This window comes from Pteronotus mesoamericanus, unplaced genomic scaffold (genome assembly GCF_021234165.1).
Source record: "Pteronotus mesoamericanus isolate MK-2021 breed Mesoamerican mustached bat unplaced genomic scaffold, CSHL_Meso_final scaffold_1186, whole genome shotgun sequence".
NCBI classification, from domain to species: Eukaryota; Metazoa; Chordata; class Mammalia; order Chiroptera; family Mormoopidae; genus Pteronotus; species Pteronotus mesoamericanus.
Genome location: NW_026555302.1, coordinates 2,407,987 through 2,421,881, shown reverse-complemented (window position 1 = coordinate 2,421,881; position 13,895 = coordinate 2,407,987). Strand labels below are relative to the sequence as shown.

The 13,895-nt window shown below is 36.1% G+C and overlaps 1 protein-coding gene across 1 annotated transcript in view; it reads left to right on the top strand.

Moving 5' to 3' along the window:
* The window catches only part of PLA2G4A (phospholipase A2 group IVA), a 144,133-nt gene that overhangs the window by 107,300 nt on the left and 22,938 nt on the right, over positions 1 to 13,895 (top strand). Inside the window, exons 11-14 of the mRNA XM_054587640.1 lie at positions 3,376 to 3,513; positions 3,602 to 3,694; positions 5,861 to 5,932; positions 9,629 to 9,871. Coding sequence (XP_054443615.1) covers positions 3,376 to 3,513; positions 3,602 to 3,694; positions 5,861 to 5,932; positions 9,629 to 9,871 — 546 coding nt within the window. The remainder of the gene's footprint in view (positions 1 to 3,375; positions 3,514 to 3,601; positions 3,695 to 5,860; positions 5,933 to 9,628; positions 9,872 to 13,895) is intronic.

The window sequence follows — 13,895 nt, the reverse complement described above, 5'->3', positions numbered from 1 at the left end:
CATTCAGCTCTTTGACAGACACTAAAGGAGTCAAACTGTAGTACTCTTCCTCACAAAAGTTACGAGTCCACTAACAGCACAAAAATAAAATTTGAAAAATCAATGAGCCATACAAGGTGAAAAGTCATCTTTGAGCAAAACAGCATGAGAAAATACTGAGAAGAGAAGTCAAAGGTGTGCTTTGGGTACCAGGAAAAAAACAAAACAAAACACTAGCCTTGGTATGAACTGGTGAAATGTTTGGGAAAACCATTTGTGCCAAGCAATAAAAAGAAAATCTGAATTCTAGACAGAAATATCTGTATTCAATTATGATGATAAAGGGAATTAGTGCTTTTGGATAGGGCGCTGAGATTCTTTAAGTAGTGTTTTTGTTAAAAAAGCATTTTGATGATTCACATAGGTCAATTGGCAAGAAAAGAAACTGGAAGCAATGATATCTCTGTGTTTTTGTAATAAGGCCCTGGAACTAGGGTGATACTGATAAAATAAAAAAAAGAGTGGAGAAGATAAATATGAAAAACCTAAAGGTTACTGGTCAGATGTGCTGATGATTTGATGTGAGTGGTTTCAGTTAAAAGAATTTTTTTCCTGGGCTGTGATATCCTGGTTTACAGAACCAGGTGAGCTAGATGGGAAGAGAAGTGATATATTTCCTTTCAGGCAACGATAGCGGGATGTGATGACTGCGAATCCAAGCTCAAGAAGAATTTGGAAATAGGTAGATGGAGGTGCAGCGGAAAGGTTCAAGTTTGAATGTACGAGTTAGTAACAAAGGAATAATACCATCATCATGCATTATTCCTCCATGTCCAGCACTGCCAAGGCAGGGCTCCAGTAGGGATTAGACAGCAAACCTTACCTCTTGAGAATGTCTGTAATTATCATGGACACAAGCCACAGCATTAATAAAGGACAGATCACTTAGGGAAGTAAGAACCAGGAAACTATTATGTGTCAGTACCCAAGATAGGGCTGTGAAATTTAGAGATAGATTACTCGCAGTGATATCAAGCATTTCCTAACAGCCTCTGACTCATCGCCAGTCATGTCTCGCTAACTCCATGCAAATCACTGTGAAACACACCACTACCTGATGAAAGTGTATCTGCCATTGGCCTAGATTTGAAATGTGTTATAAATACCTTCTCATCACAGTTGTGATTTCCATTTCCTCCCCAAAAGTATGACGTTCTGATCTATCACAGTATAAATAATAAATATACATCCATGGTTCCTTTCCTAATACTTTGGGGACAGATGTTTTAGAATTTAAAATATTTTAGATTTTAAAGTTTAAAAATATTTAGATTGCATATTGCATAATATTCCCAATGGGGGTCTTATAAATAATAGAGTGATTTCTCTAGTAGAATATATCAATGTTTAGATTGAGTGGGATAGGTAAAGATTAAGCTTCACAACAGTTCAGGACTGGTTTTTTTACTAAGTGAGTTCCGGTTAGGTTTTTACCACTGGAGTGAGAGCAAAAACAGAACAGAACAAAACAAAGCAAAATTTGTAGATTTTGGAGTTGTTTGGATTTGGGATTTTTTTTTGGCAAAGCATGTATATATACATGTTATCATTTCAGAAATGGAAAAGCTGAAACAAGAAATAAGGGTGGGCAGAAGGTTATTGTTTATGCCAGGCTGGATGGTATGGGACTTTATGCAGCGTGGTCCGCAAAGACCTTAAACTAAAGGTTAATAAGAAGCAGCCTTATATCTGCAGAAGGGAATAGCAAGCTTGAAGACACCGAGGTGGGAGTGAGCTTGGCCTCTGTGAGGAACACTAAGAAGTCTCCTGTGGCTGAAGTGGACTAAGCAAGACCAAACACGACAGGAGATTGCTGAGGGCACGTGTTCAGGCAGGGAGTATGAGCCAGAAGCCTCATGAGGCCTTGTCAGCCATGACTTTATTTTCAGTGTAATGGGAGGTCATTGGAAAGCTTTCAGCTGCCATTAGTGGGCTGCGACTTACATTTTTCAAAGTCCATTCTGGCTACAGCATATCAAAAAGATAGTAAGGGAATAATAGAGAAGAGAGATTTTAGGAGGCTGTTTTGGAGACCCAGGGGAGAAAATATCATGTCTTGGACCAGGATGATCGTGGTGACTAATGGATACGTAGCCAGTTTCTAACCATATCTGATCATTGAGCCTGCAGAATTTGATATTTTGTATGTGAAATATAAGAGAAAAAGACAACTAAGGATAATTATAAAGTATGAATAGTGGTATAAATATATGAAAAGAAGTACTGTTTCCCAAGACGGGGAAGACTAAGAGAGTGGCAAGTACAGGAAGTAGGGTTCAGAAACCTGGAACTCTTTTTTGATGCATCAAGATTTAAATAATAATTAGACATGTTATAGCCATGGACATGCATGAAGTATAATATGGCCTCCATTTAATTGAGTGATTAAAATGTTCTGTGCCTTCTTCTGAGCACTTCACATTTCTTAACTCATTAAGTCCTCACAATAATTCTACAAACTATCTACTGACTTTATTCAAATTTTACAGATTAGGGAACAAAAACACAGAGAACACAAGTAGCCTACCCAAGGCTGCAGGTAGTGAGCAGGAGAATGGGGTTGGCATGCAGGGCTCTGGCTCCAGAGCTTCTCTTCTTAGAACATCCACTCCATTGACCCTGTCACCTTGTGTTCCTTCAGATTCTACACATAAAAACTTCACGTTGTAATCTTGTGAGTTAGAATAATAGTTAATAAAGCAAACTTGAGGAAAGATGAAGAAAAGCAAATGTTAGAAACAGTTTCTTCCATTTTCATAGTCTGCATGCACTACCAGAAAGAGTTTTAAATCTAAGTCAGCAGTTTTCAGCTTTCCACACTATAGAATTAAGGTAGATTTATGAAAGATGCCTGTGCTTTTCAATGCAAAAGGTATTCAATTTGTGTAAATTAGAAGGGATCCTTTTGTCTTCTCGTTTTACTCATCTATAAACACTTCTCCCATCTTCTAGACAATGCCATATGCATAATAGGCCTTTGATTATTTTTTTGAATCCTCACATGAGGATGTGTTTTTTTATTTTAGAGAGAGAGAGGAGGACTGGTTGGGGCGGTGTGGGGGGAGAGAGACATCAATTTTTTGCCTTTAGTATGCGCCCTGATGAAGGATGGAACCTGGAACCTAGGTATGTGCCTTGACCAGGAATCAAACCTGCGAACTTTTGGTCTACAGGATGATGCTCCAACTGAGCCATCTGGCCAGGGCATATTTGGTTAATCTTTAAAAAAATATTTTAAATAAGTGAATGGTAATTATGGCACTGAAGTGATCTTTAACAATTGCACATGTCTGTAATATTTTCTATTAAGGGACTGAATTTTTTTAATGCTTTCAGATTGGGTTGAATTTAGTCCATATGAGATTGGCATGGCTAAATATGGCACTTTCATGACCCCTGATTTATTTGGAAGCAAATTTTTTATGGGAAAAGTTGTGAAGAAATATGAAGAAAACCCCTTGCATTTCTTAATGGGTAAGTGATCAAAATCTACTGCTAGTTGGTCTGACTGTTTTAAAGCTTGGTGCATTCTAAGTTCCTCTCTGTTTTTGCTTTATTTTAGGTGTCTGGGGCAGTGCTTTTTCTATCTTATTCAACAGGGTCTTGGGAGTTTCCAGCTCACAAAATAGAGGTTCCACAATGGAGGAAGAATTAGGTATTGTAAGAACATGCTGACATTGATAATAACTATGGGATATTGATAAATTTCTCTAACATGTATATGGAGACAAAATAAAAACATCATAAAAATTATAATTGTTCTAAAGTTATCAGTAACTTTATTAGGTTGATGTGGGTGAATCAACCTAAATATTTTCTAGGCATAATATATCCATTGCTTCTTAACTACAGAGCCACACTTTCTAAAGGTAACAAGATGAAGCATGTCCTGCTGAAATGCTCTGACTTCATTTATTAAATGTACATTATATTCCAGATATTATCAACTCTACTTTTGTGGACATAACTAACTCTTCTCTAAATGATATGAAGATTTCAGGGGAAAAAAAGAGAAAAATAAAAGTACCACATGTTATGAGGCTTGCCTCCCTGTGCACTGCCTCTGTTGAATAATTCAAATAAACCCAGGGTTTGTTAGTTTTTCCTCCGAAGGCAGGAAGAGAATAGGACTGAAATAACACCTCTGAAGGCGGGTGAGACAATGGCTGGAGTCCAAGGAAAAGGAGAATATTTATACCAAATAGTCCTGAGACTTATTCTTTGGTGTGAGGCGTCCCCGTTGAGACCAGTGGTTTGGCCGTTTATTTACTTGTTCTGTGTGTCAGTTAAGGGCAATATCGTCAACTTGAGGAAGCTGGTCAGCAGGATGCCTGTTACCTCAGATTAGTGAAGGGTTTCCAGAAATGAGACCAGAGGGGTGACTGAGGGGAATCTGAAGGTCCCTGGTGACTCTTTCATCCACTAGCCAACCAAAGTCCACCTCTTAAAGGGGTACTCGGAGGTGTTTGTTTTTCTCTCACTTCTGAAGGAAGGCTTTAAGGTAAATTGGACCACAGTCCGACAAATTAAAATGAAATCGATAAATTCAGAATATTTAGCTATTTAGAACATAAATACTTCTATGTGGAGAAGGCAGTATTTTGGTGAACTATCTTTTTAATGGAGAGCATCAAATATGACCCCAAAAATGCTTAAAGAAGGAAAATTTTGTCCTTCCAAAATACATGTTGGAACAGAAAGACACCTAATGGCATATAGTACCTGGAGGAGACCATTTTTTAACATGCCCCCTCATCTCTGCAACAAACATACCTTTTCTAATAGTCACAAAATAAAATGAATAACATTAGCCAGTGAATGTTTTCCTTTACAAAATTTCATATGTGTAATTATGCCAGTAAAATTAAAGAAATCTAAACATTAGAAAGTCATTTACTGCTTTAAGCATTTATTAGCCCTTCTATTATATAATCTAAGCATTTAAATACATGACATTTGTGTAGGTAAAGTAAACATTTACAGTAATATGGGAAAATCTAAAGATATACCTATATATTTCTCTGAGTTTAAAGCCCCAACATGATTCTGTCAAAGAAAATTATAAGCTTGAAGTCAGTTTCTTAAAAAAAATTATTGACTAATAGAAGAAAAAAATAAATTGCTATGCAGAAAGTGGTTTTATGTAAGCATCCAAAGAAAGTTTGATTTTTCTATAAATGACAATTAGAAAGAATGGTCTATGTACTCATAATTTAGGTACTTTTTACTTGGAAAAAGACAACTAGTTTTTGGTTTAGGTTTTTACTGCCATTGTTGTTTTAAGGATTTGTGGTTTCTATCTTGCTTTTTATAACTGCTCTCTTAATACGCTCTGAGGAAGCCCAAATTCTCAACACAAAAGGCACATTTTAACAGACAATTTTTCAGTGATATTGAAAATCGAAAGATATATTAGCAGCTTTCATTTATTGTGATGAAACTGCTCTGTAGCCCCACTATAGATTTTGGTTTCCTCCTGATTTACCTTCATAAATACCACTTAAGCATATTTAATCAAAGAAATATATATATATATATGTATGTATAATGAGAAGCTTCCTATAATCAAGTCATCCTTGTCAGAATTAAGATAAACAAAAATTATTCTCTCTAAATCATGAATGAATAAATTTCAAACTAAATTTTCATGTCCTGGGAAATTTTGTTTTCCAATGAGAAACCAATCTAAATAGATCTAAATTTATACTAGTAATCTAGTAGATCTCACTCTGCGGTTTTGATGAGGTTCCATCCGTATGGTAAATTTAATTGTGAGTCTTAACACCTGAGATCCTTCAATTGTTTTGTGTTCTTTCCACAGAAAATATTACAGCAAAGCATATCGTGAGTAATGATAGCTCAGATAGCGATGATGAATCACAAGAACCCAAAGGTAAGAGAGCTGGAACCCTCTCTGGTGGAAGCCCATTAGGAAAGGGTTATGAATGTTTCTCTGACCTCACGCTCAAGGTGCGCATGGTAGTCTCTGCCGAAGGCACTGAATAATAAGATAATTGTTTTCAGAGAGTAAGAATTGATGCTATATATGTAATCAAATATGCAATGCAGAAATATCCCTTATTTCTTTTCTTTTTAATACCTCATGAATATTATCAATTGAACAAATGAAGAACAAACTGAAACGTTAGGAATACCAAATTCTGTTTTAAGTTTGATTATTTCACTGGGCTTTCTGCATGGAAATAGTGGTTTGTGAACACCTTTACATGGCTTTTAAAAAGTCAAATTTTTCTTTAAACAATGTATTTTTAAAATTTTAAAAAATTCATTGATTTGAGAGAGAGAGAGGGAGGGAGGGGGAGTGTCTATTCAGATATTCAGATCCTTTGCCCATTTTTTTAAAAACTGGATTGTTTGTCTCCTGGTGTTGAATTATGTGAGTTTTTTTATATATTATGGAGATTAAACCCTTGTCTGATGTATCATTGGCAAATATGTTCTCCCATACCGTCTGTTCCTTTTTCGTTTTGATGATGGTTTCTTTAGCTGTGCAGAAGCTTTTTAATTTGATGTAGTCTTATTTGTTTATTGTTTCCTTTATTTCCCTGCCCCTATGAGGTATTGGCAAAAATACTGTTGTGTGGGATATCTGAAATTTTACTACCTATGTTTTCCTCTAGGACTTTTATGATATCACAACTTACATTTAATATTAGCTCTCAATATCCATTTATCTCCTTTTAAGTAGACTATTTTTAGAGTAGTTTTAGATTACAGCGAAGTTCAGCAAAAAGGATGGTGTTCTCATATATCCTTGGTGCCCATACACACGCAGCCTTCCGCACCATCCACACCCTGTACCACAGGGGTACATTTGTTACAATCAGTGAACCCACACCGACACATCATCACCGCCCGAAGTCCAAACTTTAGGCTTCACTCTTGGTATTGGATACATTTTCACAAATGTAAAATGACATTTATCTACCACCACGGTATCAGACAAAGTAGTTTCACTGCCCTGAAAGTCCTCTGTGCTCAGTTTATTCATCCTTTTGTCCCCTGCCCCAACCCCTGGCAACCGCTGATCTTTCCACTGTCCCCATAGTTGTGTCTTTTCCAGGATGACATAGAGCTGGAATCATACAGTACAGAAGCATTTTCAGATTGGCTTTTTTCACTTAGTAATATGCATTTAACGTTCCTCCATGTCTTCTCATGGTTTAATAGCTCATTTCTTTTTTAGTGCTGAATAGTCCATTGTCAGGATGTACCACAATTTACCTATCATCTACCAAAGAATATCTTGGTCACTTCTAGATCTGAGCAATTATGAATAAAGTTGCTATAAACACCTATATTCAGATTTTTTTGTGTGTGGATATAAGTTTTCAACTGTTTTAGGTAAAAACCAAGAAGCATAATTGCTGAATCACTTGATAGGAATATAATTTAGTTTTATAAGAAGTTTTCAGACTGTATTCTAAAGTGGCTGTACCATTTTGCATGCTCACCCACAATAAATGAAAATTTTTGTTGCTCAACATTCTTTGCCAGCACCTGGTGGTGTTCATGTTTTGGATTTTGGCATTTCTAGTAAATGTGTAGTGTTATCTCATTGTTGTTTTAATTTGCATTCCCTGATGACATATGATGTGGAGCCTCTTTTCATATGCTTGCTCACTTGCCATTTGTATGTTTTCTATGGTGAGGTGTCTATGAAGGTCTTTTGCCCATTTGTAATTGGGATGTTTGTTTTCTTATTATTGAGTTTTAGAGTTCTCTGTATTTTGGGAAACAGTCCTTCATCAGGCCTTGCCAATATTTTCTCCCTGACAATGGTTTGTCTTCTCATTCTCTTGAAGCTCCTTCATTTTTAGTCATGATTCTGAGCAAGGTCTTTAGGCATTTTTCAGCTTTGGTTTCTTCAAATCTATGCTGCTGTCATTGTACCTGCTCTCACAGGGTTGCTGTAATCATCAAATTACAAAATACATACAAAGGGCTTTAAGTTGCAAGAGCCAGCAGTTAGAAATTTGCTGTTGGTAGTAGAGCTAAAAGCGGTTGATATCGTTTATCATTTGTCTGTTGGCTGCTGGGATAGTCCCACCAAGGATGCCATTTCCAGATATGTCACAAGGAAAGGCGATTCTCTGCTATTAGAGAAGGGGGTATATTTCACAATTATAATAATAGTGATGGTGATCATCATCGTGATCATGATGACGAAGCAGCTCCAAATCGTTGGAAAATAACTGAATATTTTGTTCATATCCTGTGTAAATGGAGATATAAATCATTAGTTTTAAAACCTGATTTGTGCTAGCAAAAGATTTTCTTTGTCAGATTTGGCATTAGAAAAACATAGCAGTAGAAAAGAGGCTGTTTGTTTTTCAGTGAATACGTAGTCGTCTGGATTGGTTCCTAAAAGAAAGAGAACTCCATTTACTCAGCACAATTATGCTAATCTTTGTAAATATAAAAATAAATACTTATTCTGGTTTTATATGTGTTTAGTTAACATTAATTGGAAATTATGAACTTTGAACATAGATTCTCTTTTCTCTCAACCCGCATGTACACACACAGTTTTATGTATATTTATATACAAAGTTCCCAGAAATCTGAACGAAAGGGGCTTAGGCAGGTGGAATCACATTCTGCCGTACAGTGTTCTCCGATTTGGATTGTGACTGGGTAATACAGATAAAGGTAGTTATGCTGCTGCTGCTGCTGCCGCTGCCACTATTTCTACTACGAAATAGTGTTTCTGAAGAATTTAATACGGGCCAGGGACTGCCCTAAGGAATTTACTTGAATGCACTAACTCAGTTAATCTTCAGAACGTTGCGAGAGTGAGGAAGTGAAGGCTGAGGAGCGTTAACTAACTGGTCATCAGGGGAAAGAAGACTGGAACCCTGGAGGCGTGAGGGCGGCACCAACGATCGAAGCGGTTACACAACAGAGCTTCCCAGCGGTAGTGATGTGCACATAGGTTTTCAGGAAAAAGTCCTTTAAAGCTACTTCTTTGGGAAGATTGCTGAATTTTAAGACATTTTAAAGCATGTGTTTAAATTACAGGGTTTTAAAACCCAAACTCTGTAAGTAGGAATGAAATCACAGTTTAGAGGGTGTTTATTGAACAGGAAATACATGTTGAATCTTTTGGTTGTCTGCTCTCAGTTTGCATGATTTCTGGAAGTTTACTGAACAGGATAGAGACGAAATTTAGGAAATGAAGAGGATAGGTTTAGGTACTGCAGATTTTCCATGTGTGAGTGTGTGTGTGTGTGTATTTGTGTTTGTGTAGATGGCAAAGGAAGAAGAGGACTGGGGAGGAAGAGAAGGGGGAAATAAAAATTTATATGGAAATCTAAGAATAGACCAAGTGAAAATGTCGACAATACAATCTTAGACTAACTTACAGGTAAGGGGTACAGTAAGAATAGTTTAAGGACAAAAATGTTTAACTGAAATATTTACTGTATTAAGTTATGCAAATAAACATTTGTTAAATCAGATGCCATAGAGCTTCATTGTTAGTTTTAACATTCAGTTGCCCAAAGAAGACATTTTTTTATTAAAATGAATCTTGGAAACTGTAAAATGATATTTTCCTTTTCCTTAGGCACTGAAAATGAAGATGCTGAAAGGGAATATCAAAATGATAATCAGGCAAGCTGGGTCCATCGTATGATAATGGCCTTGATGAGCGACTCAACTTTATTCAATACCAGAGAGGGACGTGCTGGGAAGGTGCACAACTTCATGTTGGGCTTGAATCTCAATACATCCTACCCCATGTCTCCTTTCAGAGACTTTAACACACAGGAATCCTTGGATGAAGATGAATTGGATGCAGCTGTAGCAGGTAACTACAGAAAACGTGTAATACATTGTACAGGAAGTAGCAGAGTTGTGTCAGCTGAGAAAATTTCCACTGAAATATTGAGAGGGACCTTAGATCCTCTCAGTATTGGTCAAGTTTCATTCATGGAAAACAGGAGCCCGCTCCCTTGTTTAACTGAAAGGGGTTTAAAGCAGGGAATTAGGTGTTTACAAAATTGTTCCAAGGCTTGGAGGAGCAAGCTCCAGGCTGAGCTCCCAAAAATGATTTCAAAAACAGTCCAGGATCACCCCAACTTGGTTGAGTTTATTCAAATTTGTTATTTACAGAACATAATTGTTAAAAATGATGGAAGATTTGACTTTGGGTGGTAAATACACAATGCAATGTATAGGTGATATATCATAGTATTATAACTTGAAACCTATATAATTTTATTAACCAGGGTGACCCCAATACATTTAATACAGGTGCTTATGTTGTTTTTAAACAAATGACCACATTTTAGACTGAATTTACTGAATTGGAATGTGCTTTTTCAGACAAGGCCCTTACTCAGATAGACCCTGTTTATCTCCCTCTGGATATTTCCAAGTTTTAGGATCACCCTCTGTTTGGAATGAAAAGTCAACACAAGTGCCCCCACAACTGTGCCTGGCGGTGGAAATAGAAACAAAACTCCCATGTCATTTCCTCCCCCAAATCTCATGTGGGTGTTTTTCCTTGGCAAAGAACAGGCCTCAGCCGATACGGACTGGGGCTGTAAGAGAGTCTGGTAAGTCTGGTCCTTAGCCTGACTCTCCAGTGCAGGGCGTAACGTGCGCAGCGCAGAGGGTGGTGTGGAGGCAAGTTTATCAGTCTGCAGAGCTCATCAAGCTATCGCCTCTGGCCCCCAGCTCTTAGAAACATTAGTTAACTTTCTTAAGGCCACCTGGTAAGAACCTACTCACTTTTAGATTTGCCACTTTGCCAAATTCTAAGAATAGATCTTTTTATTTTTCTGGTCGTGCATGTTTCAAATTAAAAGTTAAAATTACCGTAGTGACTAATCAATACATAATAATCTTTCTTGTTATGTTCCTGTCATCTTAAATTTTTCTATTTCATCATACCATCATTTTCCCCTTAACTGTTCAAATATCATTTCTCAGTCATTTCTGCCTAAAGACATTGACAGAATGCTATAAAACATTCACTGGGATTTTTCCAGAAAACTTTCTCCTGCTGTTTGTTTAAGCATCATACGCATACAATATTTGTAAAAATTAGGACAAGGCTTTGCATTTTGTTGTTGTTTTGGTAGTACTATTTCCGTGTGTTACTTGAGCTCAATGAAAATTGCAAAAGGAAAAGATACCCCTGTTATTTAAACAAAGGGAGCAGAAACTCACTATACCTTGTGTTATGTTTATGGCATCAAAATCTAAGATATGAGCTTATGTCAGGTCATATATCTTCAAAACCTTTCATGTGAGCTAGAATGAAAGTCCATCTGTGATGAAGTCAATTCAATTTTTAAATTAACTAAAAAATAAAACCAAAGCCCTTGACCTTACCATCAGTGACCGTATTTTTTCTTGTGTTGTGATGCATGATATTTATTTCTATTATAATGCCAATGAAATGTCTTTTTTAGAAACCTAGGCTTTATGGATGAATGATGATGGCCTTGAAATAAACGACTTAGCCTCGTAGAAAATTTAGAGCTAAAAAAAACTGTTGTAATTTCACTCTACAAACAAGGAAGATTACCAAAGATAGTTATCATCCTTGCCTAAAATTAGTCAGCTCAGCTGGAGTTGAAAAGGTCCTCTTGACATTCCTCAGCAGCTTTTCCTTCCACTGCACTCCCTTCCTCCTGCCCTTGGTGTTATTAGTCATTGTCTTGATGATGTAAAAGTGGAAGTTTCCTTTGTGTGTACTTTATTACATCTGGTTTACGTTATTGCTTTCATCACAGGGCTCCCACAGCATGCTTGCTTGCTGCATTCCATATTTTAACAACTTCCTGGTAGTTGGGCAAGATTTTATGTAGATTCAGAAGGGATCGGTTTGCTAGATAAAAGAGAGCATTCTCAGTTAAATTTGAACTTCAAATTTGTTGAGATATTTTGAGATGTTTGAACCTAAAATTGTTTTAAATTAATGATCCTTAGAAAAGACTTTACATTTTTTTTCCAGAGTGTCTCCTGTTAAAATTCCATTTCACTCAGTTTGTATTTATCTATTTGAAAAAAGCAAAGCACATAGTATATTGATTTTAGTGAAAAATCCAGTTTGGTCAGTGTCGAGTTGATTCAGATGCATTATTTAAAGACCAACATTGCTAAAAATGACTGCATTTTAGGCTGAATTTGTTTTTAAAAGTGCTCTTTCAGACAATATCTTTCCTTAAGATACACCCTGTTTGTCTCCCTCTGGTTACTGCCAAATGTCAGGATTACCATGTGTGGAATGAAAAGTTAAAAGATTTAACATAAACTGTGATCAACTGGGTCATGAAATCTTTATTAAAACTCCTATGTATTATACAGTTAAAATATCATACTTTAATTAAAATATTAGTTAAAATTATTTCTCTTTTATTTTTGCACCCCCAATGCAAGAAGACAATTGATATTTTTATCTATTCTAGATACTATGTTTGGAAAATCTTACATTTTAGTTTACCCTATGATGATTTTTTTGTACCGATTACAATATGTGTATCTTAGAATTAAAACAATCTTTCAAACTAAAATGAAAAAAAAAACTAGTGGACTATTTTTGTTCCTATTTATACATTTAGCAGACAATTTTTTGAAAACAAGAGAAATAACAAGATGCTAAAATTACCCTCATTTGTTTACTTCAAAATAGTTGTGTACCTATAGAAACTAATTTTGGAGAAACTGCCCATGAGGTACGTGACTCCTTTTCTGTTTACTTTTGTGTTTATGCTATTTGCTCTGACATACGCCATCTGGAATAAGAAATGGAGACATGAGTTCATTTAGGCCAGAGTTCAAAACACAAACTTCCAAATATTTGTGTGTCCTCAAATGAATCTGTGCGATTATAAAATGACCACCGGAAATGTCCATGGCTGAACTGTGTTAAGGAAATGGTCATAATTATAAAACATAGCATCAGGAAAACCTGATGAAGTCATTCACAAGTTTGAAAACCATGTGGCTTTGAATAATGGGAGGATAGTCTTCGAGAGTGATGTTTTAAACTCTCTATGACATTTTAATAGATGCTATATAATAAATTGAGTTCAAGGTCAAATAATATTAGAAAAGCTAAAAACTTCATCCCCTTCTTCACAATGCAGTGGGATACTCTAATGAGTTTGAGAAGCCCTACTTAAAGATGCCTTGAGTATTGTACTTTCAAAGCAGACTGGCTTACACCGGAATCCTGGCTGGGCCATTTATTGGCTGGACAGTCTTGAGCAGTTACTTAGCACAAGCCTCCGTTCTCAATGATAGAAAAGTAGAGTAAAACTAAAAACCAGGAAGCCTGATCCTGATGGAATTGTAGGTTAGGGAGAATGCAATAGTCTTCACTTTTTTACTCCAAGTTCACTTAAAATATGGAAATAATAGTGAGGGTTGAGTAGCATCTTCATTTTTGAAAAAGTGCTGTTAAGTCCAAGGCATAGCAATGACAACAGGGACAACACGATATAATTACCTATTACTTTAAGCTGTTGAATTTTACTTATATTTCTCAAACCAAATTGATCATGAAACCTTACTTGTGTATAGAATATCTGTTAATGTCTTGCAAAACTGTATGCTTTGAAATATAATTAATAAATGCTACTGTCTGTCTGTTTATCTGGCAGATTGAAACCGTGGTGTTTAACTATATGCCAGAGCTGGGAATTGGTCTGCATAATGATGTTTTTTTCTCTCAAATGTAATCTTGGATTTGAAAGAGGAAAAAAGAGCCTATGGTTTTGTGATGAGAAGGGGAAAATCAAATAGAATATGGGGAAATGATCTATTTTTGGTTAATCTTTTAGCTTAAATTCAAAAAGCACTAAGTTAATGAAGCCAAA